At 44.1% G+C, this 11924-nt stretch overlaps 1 protein-coding gene across 1 annotated transcript in view; it reads left to right on the top strand.

Annotated features, from left to right (window-relative positions):
* si:ch211-51a6.2 (neurotrypsin) overlaps positions 1-11924 on the top strand; it is a 53122-nt gene that overhangs the window by 39008 nt on the left and 2190 nt on the right. Inside the window, exons 7-13 of the mRNA XM_063191918.1 lie at positions 2131-2309; positions 3559-3700; positions 6890-7104; positions 8728-8869; positions 9442-9521; positions 9780-9984; positions 10565-10687. Of these exons, the coding sequence (XP_063047988.1) occupies positions 2131-2309; positions 3559-3700; positions 6890-7104; positions 8728-8869; positions 9442-9521; positions 9780-9984; positions 10565-10687 (1086 nt within the window). The remainder of the gene's footprint in view (positions 1-2130; positions 2310-3558; positions 3701-6889; positions 7105-8727; positions 8870-9441; positions 9522-9779; positions 9985-10564; positions 10688-11924) is intronic.

Below are 11924 nucleotides of genomic sequence, written 5' to 3'. Positions count from 1 at the left end.
ATGTGGACAGAGCGCTTCTTTAGACAACCCTTTTTCTGGGGCCCTTGAAATGATCCTAGACTTGTGCTCCCCCCCATCACTCCCAATCAAAAACAAAATTATCCTGTAGGCTTTTCAATGGACTGGCCACCCAAAATGATGATTTGTCATCTATAAACGATATCAATTATTAACAGGTAGAGTTAGGGGCCTGGCCTTGGGGTGGAGCTGTCTTCTCTTCTCTGTATGCAGACAGCAGAGTGCTGCAGGGACAGGCCTTCATGTACCCGTCCCTCCTGATGGCTGGATGATGGAGAGTGAACTTTATCAATATAGATAAACGAGAGGCATGAATGATTGATGGCTCCTGAGCCGGAGGGAGCTTGGCTCACACAGGGAGTGTGCTTTGCTTACCAAAATCTCCCCACCCCATAGCCCTTTCAACAGCAGAGTTTTGTGGAGGAAAAGAGAGAGAGAGAGAGAGAGAGAGAGAGAGAGAGAGAGAGAGAGAGAGAGAGAGAGAGAGACCTTTCAATACTGTCACACGAACTTCTCTTCACTCTTAATTGTTTTGTTTCTTTTCCAGTCTCAATTTGTCATTTGCTTCCCTTCATTTTCTCTCTTTCATCCCTGTCAATCCCCCCACCACCACCACCACCTCTCTCTCTCTCTCTCTCTCTCTCTCTCTCTCTCTCTCTCTTTTCATCATGTTTTCCTCTCCATTTTCTATCTGTGACCTTCACCTGTCCATCATTATCTGTCAAATGTCAGTTTGGCGCTCCAGCAGAGTGGAGAGTACAATATGTCAATATGTCATCCCCCGTCTCCAATATATTTTATCCCCACCACTACCAAAACTTTCAAACTTTCTGACTTGTTTCAGACACACTTAAGGCACGCACACAAGCACGCGTTCACACATGCGTGCACGCTTACACACACACATGCACACACGCATGTGCACACACACGCACACGCACACGCACACACACACACACACACACACACACACACACACACACACACACACACACACACACACACACACACACACACACACACACACACACACACACACACACACACACACACACACACACACACACACACACACACACACACACACACACACACATACACCAATACAGTCCAACACTCTAATACACCAGTGCGTACGGCATCTCCCCACTCCAACACCACTCATTAACCATCCTGGACATCCTCATGGGCTTACTACATTTCTCCAATATAGAATAATTGGCAAAGTTTCAGGAAAAAAAGGAAAGGCAAAGTTTAGGGGAAAAAACTGTGAATGTGTGTGCTTTTTGTCTGGTCTGTGTTTTTGTCTTGTGTGTGTGTGTGTGTGCATGCGTGCGTGCGTGTGTGTGTGTGCATGCAAACGTGTGTAATTGAGAAGGAGGTAGGAAGGAAATAGATGGCGAGAGACAAAGACACACATGGAATTGCATATTTGGCAAATGTGCATACACAGGGATTCATTCTATAGTACATTTACTCAGTGAGTCTCACTAAGTGGCGTTGCCCTAATTCTCCATCTCCCTCACTCATCAAAAGCTCATTGGCTTGATGGCCTTTGCAGATACACTGCACACCAGCCTATATATAGCAATACTACTCTATGACACATTCAATCAAATAGCTGCTAGAGCTTTTACATATGCTTTAACTGTCTGTGATACGTCTATGACTCCCTGGAGGGACTTTGGCTTTAGATTGGTTTGCTATTATTCTGTTTCTCTCTCTCTCTCTCTCTCTCTCTGTCTCTGTCTCTGTCTCTGTCTCTCTGTCTCTCTCTTTATCTGTCTATCTGTCTCTTTCTGTGTCTCTGTTTCTGTCTTTGTCTCTCTTTCTCTCTCTCTCTCTCTCTCTCTCTCTCTCTCTCTCTCTCTCTCTCTCTCTCTCTCTCTCTCTCTCTCTCTCTCTCTCTCTCTCTCATTCTGTATGTGTGTGCATGTTTTTGTGTGTCCAAGTTTGGGTGTGTACCGTATGTGTGCAAGTATAAACTTGTCTGTGTGTTAACATTTGTGTTCAGGTGTGTGTATGTCTGCGTTCCTTTGTGTGTGTGCAGCATGAGTGTGTGTGTGTTTTCTTGTGTGTTTTTTTTCACATTTGTGTGTGTATCTCCAACAGAGGGGTTGCGAAGGCCTGGACGTGGGCCCACTTTGGGCAGGGCAGCGGGCCCATCCACCTGGATGGGGTGCAGTGCACGGGGAACGAGCTGGCCCTGGAGGAGTGTCCCCACGGGGGATGGGGACGACACAACTGTGACCACATGGAGGATGCCGGAGTCTCCTGCAACCCTTACAGTGGTGAGAGCAGGCACGCACACATACATACAGGGCATGCATACTGTAGACACACACACACACATGCCCGCAAACCCACGCACGAACACAATGTACATGCATAGACACACTCATGCACTTACAGACACGCTCACACAGACATGCACACACACGCACACACTCACACATAGTGTACAACACTGACGACCATCTGTAGACTTCTTTTTTTCTAAAGAAAAAGGCACCAAGGCGCCAAACCCTAATCTAAAAATAGAACAAACTAGCACATTTTTTGATTTGTTGTTTTTAATTTAGTTGCCAAATAATCAAGCTCATGGGATGCATATAATGATCTCGCTGATGAATCATTACTCAGGAAATGCTGAGTACACAGTCATTGTTGTTGTTCATAATTAGTCTGTTCTAGTTTGTAGCTTTATGAGAGCACTGGAACGTGGCCAGTATATCTGGAAGCCACATGCTCCACATGGTAATTCCAACATGCGTCATTAAAAGCTGACAGGAAGGCTGGACTTGAATGCCATTAATGATCAATTCTGCACATAAAAGAGAATTACACCACAATGAGATTGCAATGACTTGTTCTCTGTTTCAGAGATGTATGAATAGAGGCTTTATTTCTCCCACAGGGATATTAGTTACCATATCAGACAACTCAGTTAATCAGTTTCATCATAAGTCTCATAATCTCATATACAATAATGGAGACAACTTCCTTTAAAAGCAGAGGTGGCCCAAGTAAAAGCAAATAATGGTATAAGAACAACACTTGCACATATTGCATAGCGGTTACACAAGTTATTCCATCGCACCTAATAAAGTGGTATTGTTGTTACTGAAAAACCCCCTAATTCGATCCAGCCAGCACAGAATCAGGTACATCGCTCTATAGTAAACTCAGTGAAGTTACTTGTGTTGGAAGGATGGTGGACGGTTATGTGTTTTACTTTTATTTTTTCTTTGGCCTCCTCTGTTGAAAAGTAAGTCTTTGCAAGACACGACAGCACAAATGCAAGACACAGTCCTGAGGAGAAAAAAGTGACAAATTGGTTTGCACTGTAATATACAGTGATATTGCATATTCATTATTATTGCACAGTATTGATTGTACTACTACTATGCTATGTGTAGTCCATATACAAGCAAATACATTAGGATATTTCACAGCATTTTACATATGGTGCAGCAGTCCAATACCAATAGTTATGTTTGATTGACAGCTGGCTGTAAGGTCTCTAATTGGTTTTCACAGATGGGGTTGTGCGTCTGGTTGGTGGAGACAGTCCGTGGGAGGGCCGTCTGGAGGTGTACCACTCTGGTGATTGGGGCACAGTGTGTGACGACAGCTGGACAGAGCGCAATGCACAGGTGGTCTGTCGACAGCTTGGGTACAGGTACGTCAACATCTTACTCCAGTATTATCAATTGAAACTACAACATGACATCCTACCAGAACGTTAAGATAACACGCTGGCTTGAACCATCTATCGTGCTCCACAACGCTCTGTCACAGGTTAGGCATGATTTTTTTCAGGACACAGTTTGGCTACAATTTCGCTATTTCCCTTGCTTGTTTTGCTATAAAGCAGCAGAAACTTTTTTTTACTGACAGGTTAGGGTTAGGCATAGTTTTTGTCCGGGCACTGCAGAGCATTTTCGTGTTATCAACAAATTATCTGATTTGACCTTTTCAAATGGTTTAATTGGACAAGTAAAACCTTTTAGGATATGTGGCACTGGATTGTAGCTTCTGAATCCAGGCAGTCCATCACTGACAGCCATCATAGACTTCAGGCTTCAAGCAGTCATAGTGGCCATTTAAACTGCAGTTAAACTTTTACAACTTGTGGCCGACTTGAAACATTCACAAATGTTTGAAGTCCACCTCTGACACAATAAGCAATACAACTCAAATAAATAAATCATCAGCAACAAACACATACACTTTGTTATTTTGATTTAAAAAAAAAATGATTTCGAGGCCCACTTGGAATACCTTTGTGGTCCACAGTTTGAACATCACTGCTCTATTCTATTACTGTTCCTGTAACCTATACGTACTGCAGCAGAGGGAGATCAGGTTATTCCAATTGACTAAATTGCCCAGGTGAGGAAGTGATCCATCCGTCTACAGCTTGGCTTCACATAGGCCTCACGACGGTAGTAAAATTATTGGTCCATTTCTCAGCGTATTGCTATACTATAAACATTATAGCAGAGAGTGCTCTGGCTGTCTGCATTGCCGAGGTGAGGGAAGTAGTGTGTCTGTGTGCAGCCTGGCTTCAGCTGCATTAAACCCCCTGGCCAGCAGTTAAATAGATGACTACTATCTCACTGTACTGTACTCCTATTCTACACTGTAGCAGACAATTCCGCCCACCGTCCATTGCACGTGCATTTTCATTGCTGACAATGTTTCGGTCGTTCAGACCTTCTTCAAGTGAGTTTACAATTTCAACAGTAAACTGTACTATAAAATGTTATCCTGTAAAAGTATCATAGCAGAAGGAGCTATGGCTGGTTGCCAAGGTGAGCTTGGCATTTTGCATTACTACTACTACACTATGAATGCCCATTGCATTACATGACATTACACTTAGCTGGCGATTTTATCCACAGTGACTTACAGTTACTTTCTGGGTATTGGTTACAATTTCATTATTATTGGGGTGTTCTTGCCCCTCCACCTTAATCTTCAAAAAGGTTGTTATGATGTAGTTCAGTCTTTCCAGAAAAGAGTGAATGGGCCCATCTGCACAAACAGGCTACACTGCATTTTAGTCAAAGTCAAAGTGTTCCTTATTGTCAATTTCAGAATGTAACAAAGCAATAGCACACGTACACACACACACACACACACACACACACACACACACACACACACACACACACACACACACACACACACACACACACACACACACACACACACACACACACACACACACACACACACACACACACACACACACACACACACACACACACTTCAACTCTGCTTACAGTCTGTGGGCAGCTTTGGCCTCAGGTAGGGCCTTATGGTAGCAGCCATCCTGCCAGCATACCTGGCCTCCAAACCTGAGCAATAACAGTCATAGGCAATTAGGTTTGAAAAGAGAGTGTAGTGTGAGCTACATAAGTGAATAACCATAAGGCCTTAGATTCAGTTTTTGGGATGGATATTTATTGAAAGAACTACAACTCCTCAGAGAGTCTAGGTTACTTTGGAAAGCTGGAACCCAAACACGGCGGACATTCACAGGACATTGCAAGAATTTAAAAGAGCATATAGAGACGTGTTTGTGTGAAGATTCTCAGTCTTCCAAGCCATGGATGTGAAGTGAAGTGAAGCTGTATGCAACCAGACTTCAAGCCGAATAAAAAAGTACTTGACTGAAGCAGGCATTGTCAATAACCGACTGTGAACAGTTACAGTCATTTGAAAGTAGAGGTCTTTTTGTGGCTGGCTTACAACTTCAGGCTTTGGAGAAGCATGACCTGGATGGATGAGAATCTATAAAGACGTTGTTACTGACTGTCATACATGAGTTGGGCTGATTTCTAGTCATGCAGATCCGTGCAGAGGGTGTGAGCAGCGCTAACATCTAGCAGAGTCAAATCCTTTGTATGCAAGTTTGGCCAGTAAATCTGTTTCTGTGGTTGTAGTGCGATACTGAATTATTTTGTCAGAGAAGCCACATTCCAAAGTATCAATCTTATAGTGATGATATGAGTAGCATGAAAACAGACAGGCATTTCGACCAAAGCCATCTTCAGGATCTTGTATTCTCATCTCCAGCTGTGGTAGTGTAATACTGTCTTATTACTGTATCACCATCTGACCTGGATGTCCCATTTATTCTGTGTACATGGAGATGTATGGACAATAAAACTGATTCTGATTCTATGATCATATCCTCTGTGTAGATATATACGGCATTGTAATATTGTATTCATATCACCGTTTCTGGAAGCTTGTAGTTGGCAGATTGTAACGGAGATGTATTGAAGGCATTGACTTCTTAGTTCCATCACCATGTTACTTCTCCAGGGGTGCGTTTCTTGAAACCATAGTTGCCAACTACGTTAGCTATTTTGTTGGTTGCAATGCAATTTCCGTTTGGCAACTACCCAAGTTGCTAACTGGCAAACAACGACACTTTCAAGAAACACGACCCTGGGCTTCTTTTAGTCCTCTTGGTTTCTTTTTAGTGCAGATTGTCCTGACCTACGTCAGGGCTGGACTGGAATCGAAAAACATCAGGGACACTTTGGCACAGCCCAGCCCATCACAAAGCCCCCTGGTTTTCTGATTTGAATTGAAATTGTATTCTATTATATTCTGATTCCTCTGTCCGCATTACTTTAAAGATAGGCCATTCCTTCTGAACTAAGGACCAGTATCTAAGGGAAACAAACAAACAAACTAACTATCTAACTTACTAACTCAGAAAAAAACGGCATTGGCCCACTGGGAAAATGCCCTGTATGCCAGATAACCAGTCCAGCCGTGAAATACAGATGTATGCAAAAGCGCCTGTTTGAAGTGCAGATACACTGTAATGCTGAGTTCTGACCACCAGGGGCCGAGCGGAGTCATTGCCGGTGGGTGCGTTCGGCGAGGGCTCGGGCCTGATCTACCTGGACGAGGTGCGCTGCAACGGCGCGGAGGCCTCGCTGCTGGACTGCGCCCACGCCGAGTGGGGACGGCACGACTGCTCGCACTCCGAGGACGTGGCCGTGCGCTGCGACAGGGGAGGAGAGGCCAATGAGATCCCCGCCACCGCACCTATCTCAGGTACATACCGCGAAGAAGAGGATGTGGTGACATTGAAACGTCAGTCAGTTGTTTGCACCTAACAAATGTTTAAAACTTTAAGATGCATGGGGTACGGTGGCTCAATGAGCTTAGACCATTATGCCGGCGTACCGGGTTCGATGCCGGCTCTCCCACTCATTTCCTGTCACACACTCATACTGTCCTATCCTAAATAAAGGTATAAAAGCCCAAAAAATATCTTCAAAAATAAACTTTAAGCTGCAGTGGGCTTCAGCCTCTGTCTTTGTGAGGACTGTGAGGACGATGCTGGCATAGTGCATTAGAGCAGGAAAGGATATAGCATATGAGGCCACACCAGGCAGGATACGGGGCTGTCCGGCCGGCCACCCATCATCTATTTTAACCCCTTAGCGCAGCACTATGGCTCTCTGTAATGTCATGGTAATGTTGTTATGATGTAGTTAAGCATTTTCAGCAAGTGAATAGGGTCGCCGGCGACCCCTGCTGCAGTAAGAGGCTACAGCCCTTTCATGCACAAACTATGTAATTAATGACCATGTCTTAATCTGTTACTAAAAACTCTCTGTAAAGTCATAGCAATGTTGTTATGGTGTAGTTAGAGCGCTGGCAATCCTATCTCCATGAAAGCAGAGATTCTTTAAGTATATAGAGATATGCCAACATAATAGGTTTCTATGGGCACCTAACGCGACCAGGTTCCGGTCTGCCTAAAGGGCTGTGTCATAATGCTCCTACAATGAATAGAACAGTCCTTAGGTCTGCCTAGGTCTGCCTAAGGGGGGCCATAATAGAATCAGGAAACAATGGGCCAATGGAACCTCTCTCTCTCTCTACTCTCTCTGATGAAAGGGTTCAGGCACCCATCCTGGAACTGCATCCTGCTGTAGGCACCAGTATAAAATACAAGCTCACAAACAATTGGACAATTTGGCTCGCAATTCCATTGCATACAGAGGCCTTGTGCTCCTCAGTGTACAGTATGACGGTATAACATATTACATTACATTACATTTGCATTATATGCATTACACTTAGCTGACACTTTTATCCAAAGCGACTTCTAGTTATTTTACAGGGTGTTGGTTACAGTCTCTGGAGCAACGTGGGGTGAGGTGCCTTGCTCATGGGCACCTCAGCCAGGGATGGAGATGAAGGGCCATATAAGGAGGGCCGAGTGGAAGTGTTCATGGGCTGCAATTATACATGTACGATAGCCTCCACTCAGGTGAAATTAGAAAGACCTTACCAAGGCAAGGCAAGGCAAGGCAAGTTTATTTATATAGCGCATTTCATACACAGGTGCAACTCAATGTGCTTCACAAAGTTAACAAATGTAAATGAAAGGAAACAGGGAAGAAAGAAGGAAATGAATTAGAGTCAAAAAACATTTAAAACATTAAGATAAAACATAAGGTAAAAATAATAATAAAATAAAACGTAAGACACCGTAATGTATTTTACATCTCAAGACACTGTAATGTATTTTACATCTCCTCTCTCCTCCAGGGCCGCCGGTGCGTCTGGTGTCAGGCGAGAGCTGTAAGGAGGTGTTCCAATATGCTGTATTGCCTCTTTCCCCTTACAAAATATAAAATATCCTCATTATTCTCCATCCTCCAGGGCCGCTGGTGCGTCTGGTGTCGGGGGAGAGCCGTAAGGAGGGCCGCGTGGAGGTGTTCATGGGCGGCCAGTGGGGCAGCGTGTGTGATGACGGCTGGAGCGACGTCAGCGCTGCCGTGGTGTGCAGACAGCTGGGCTTCGTGTGAGTATCGCTGTGATGATCTATTGATCCAACCGACCAACGCATGACTCAGTTTTTCCATTCGCATTCGCATGCCTGCCTGTGGGAATGATCAGTCACACATGTGGACGGCAGCACGGTCAAATGCAGCACGGCCATACTTCCTCCAAGAACATTTAGTCATGCTTTGCCATTTGCACACTCACACCCCACCAGAAGTACAGTACATACGTGGGCATACATTCACAATTGTTTTTGTATCCACCTGTATTGCAGGGGCGTATATAAGGCTCACATTATTTTACCTCACATTTAGACATTTCATTCCATTCATACACACACACACACACACACACACACACATAAACACAGGTTTTTTTTTCAATTCTAGATGTCTCTCTGACACACACATGCACATGCACGAGGTTATTTTACCTCATATTTTGAAAGTTTGGCCCTCACAACAATGCACTTAAATAACTCATAGTCACAGTTGCTTCTTATCTACCTGTCCCTCAGTGGCATGTCCATGGCACACACACGCACACACTTTAACATCTCTTACCTTTTGCTCCTGTACCTCTATGTTTCAGCGGTATGTCCAAGGCACGTTCCATGGCATATTTCGGGGAGGGCCAGGGCCCCATCCACCTGGACAACGTGCGCTGCACAGGTAAGGAGGCATTCCTAGGGCAGTTTGTATGTGACACGACTGTACCATAAAGCCTTCTGTGTGTGTGTGTGTGTGTGTGTGTGTGTGTGTGTGTGTGTGTGTGTGTGTGTGTGTGTGTGTGTGTGTGTGTGTGTGTGTGTGTGTGTGTGCGCGTGCTTTACAAGTAAGGAGGCATACCTGGGTGAGTGTATATATGGCACTACTGTGCAATACAGAAAGCCTATATTGTGTGTGTGGGTGTGTGCGTGTGCTTTACAGGTAAGGAGGCATCCTTGGGGGAGTGCCAGGCGGACGGCCACGAGGCCAACGACTGTCGCCACAGCGAGGATGCGGGGGTCATCTGCGACTACACCACAGAGCCCGTGGGCGACGGCTCCGCCATGACACTGCCCGCTGTCTGTGGCGTACGGCCCAACACGCAGCGGCGGCGACGCAGGATCATCGGGGGAGACAAGTCCCTCAGGTACGTATACAGACCACACACCCTGCTCATTCACTGAACTGAATTAGGCATAATAATCACTAAATGTGTACAATACTTAGCGTAGCTAGGACTTAGTTTTACCAGGTAGGATCCCTATTCACATGCTGATGATGCAAATTCATAACAAAATTCATAACAAAAAAGAACAAGCTGAATCGCTGCACAGTAGTAGACTTTGATTTACCGAATATTTAGATGTATTACACTTTTTTCAACACTTGGGTAATTTTCAGTAGCCTCTTATTGCAGATGGGCCTGTCAACAGGCCTATTCACTCATTCAAAGACTCAAAGACTCAATTCAATATGTTGCCATACTAGAAAATTGTCTTTTTGCTGAAAACACTCAAATGAATGAATGAATGAAAACCTTTATTGCCCCAAAGGGAATTTGTGTTGGCTTTATAATACGTCTTAACAACATTGCTATGACAATACAAGGAGTCTTAGGTCCCTACCATTTTGGTGACAGTAAGGATATAACAGAGGCTCTGTGTTAAGGGGTTTAGCATCCACTTCAAAAGCCTTGAAGTGATTGTGTTGTGTGTTTTCCTTTCCAGGGGGGACTGGCCATGGCAGGTGTCCCTGTGGCTGCGGACGTTGGCCAAGGGGAGCCATCCCCTGTGTGGGGCCACCCTCATCAACTCCTGCTGGGTGGTCACTGCTGCTCACTGCTTCAAGAGGTGCGACAGAGACACCTGCTGGTCCATTAGGGAATTACTACAGCAGATCATTTTGTCTGATAAAGAGTTGTTCTCCAAAAATGTTATCAAATCCATTTTCAAAAATCCTCAAAAATGATGTGTGCTACTTCGTTAATATCAGGAAAATCACTGTTTTGTCGTTTTAATTTGGTAAGGAAACGTAACATAATCCAATTCCAACTGCATTAATAATGCCATAAAGTCAAATTAATAAAACATTTATAAAATTTTATTTCAATGGCTTTTTACAGCACTTCACATGTTAATTTCTTATAGACTCTGTCGTGGCCATGGCAGTCATCATCAAAATTAGAAACAGGACCACAATCTGAATTTCAGATTTAAAGGGACACTGTTCAGGAAATGGTCAAAAAAGGTACTGCAACTATGCTGCTCATTGAAACTGGGTTGCTTATTGGCAAATTCTATCTTTTATCTAAGTAATAAACTAATATTTTCTAGTAAGGCCCAAGTACAGTCATTTTTGTTGCTAAAAATGGCTATTTCTGGAAATTCAAAATGGCGGACCATGGAGAAGAATGTAACATTAGTGAATAGGTAGCATGAATTCTGGAAATAAACAACCAAAAATCTCACACAGTGTCCCTTTAAAGAATAGCAACCAGAGGAACATGTTTATTGCAAGTTTTCATTGTCTGTACTATACTGTGTAGTTTAGACTCAACAACTATGCTCCTGCAATTTGACAAAAGAAATCAATGAATTAGGTAACCAGACCAAATTATAATAGGGGTTAGACTGTTCATCACTGCATGTTTAAAACCGTGCTCTTTGCAAATGTCGGTTTTCTAAATGGATGCTGCTGCCCCGCCAATGGAACACACCTGATTGGCCTGTTTAAAAAGTGCATGGAACATCTGGCAGGAAAAATGAGTTGAGTCAGGGCCAGAGAGAGAGAGAGAGAGAGAGAGAGAGAGACGGATGAGTTTGAGTTGAGACCAGGCCAGAATGAAATCCAGGAGAGCTCTCCAGTGAGAATGCCTCAGCCAAATCTTTTTCAGTCCATTTCATATGCATTCATGCTGAGCGTTTGTGTGTGTGTGTGTGTGTGTGTGTGTGTGTGTGTGTGTGTGTGTGTGTGTGTGTGTGTGTGTGTGTACACCGCTGAAATGTCTAGCACTCATTCTTTCTTATGTGCTAATGCTGAGAAGGCTGAGATTTTCCATGCTCCTGACTTCTCTACGTATCTTTTTAC

Source organism: Engraulis encrasicolus, chromosome 24 (assembly GCF_034702125.1).
Source record: "Engraulis encrasicolus isolate BLACKSEA-1 chromosome 24, IST_EnEncr_1.0, whole genome shotgun sequence".
NCBI classification, from domain to species: domain Eukaryota; kingdom Metazoa; phylum Chordata; class Actinopteri; order Clupeiformes; family Engraulidae; genus Engraulis; species Engraulis encrasicolus.
The sequence above is the reverse complement of the archived record's forward strand: the minus strand, read 5'-3'. Positions and strand labels throughout refer to the sequence as shown.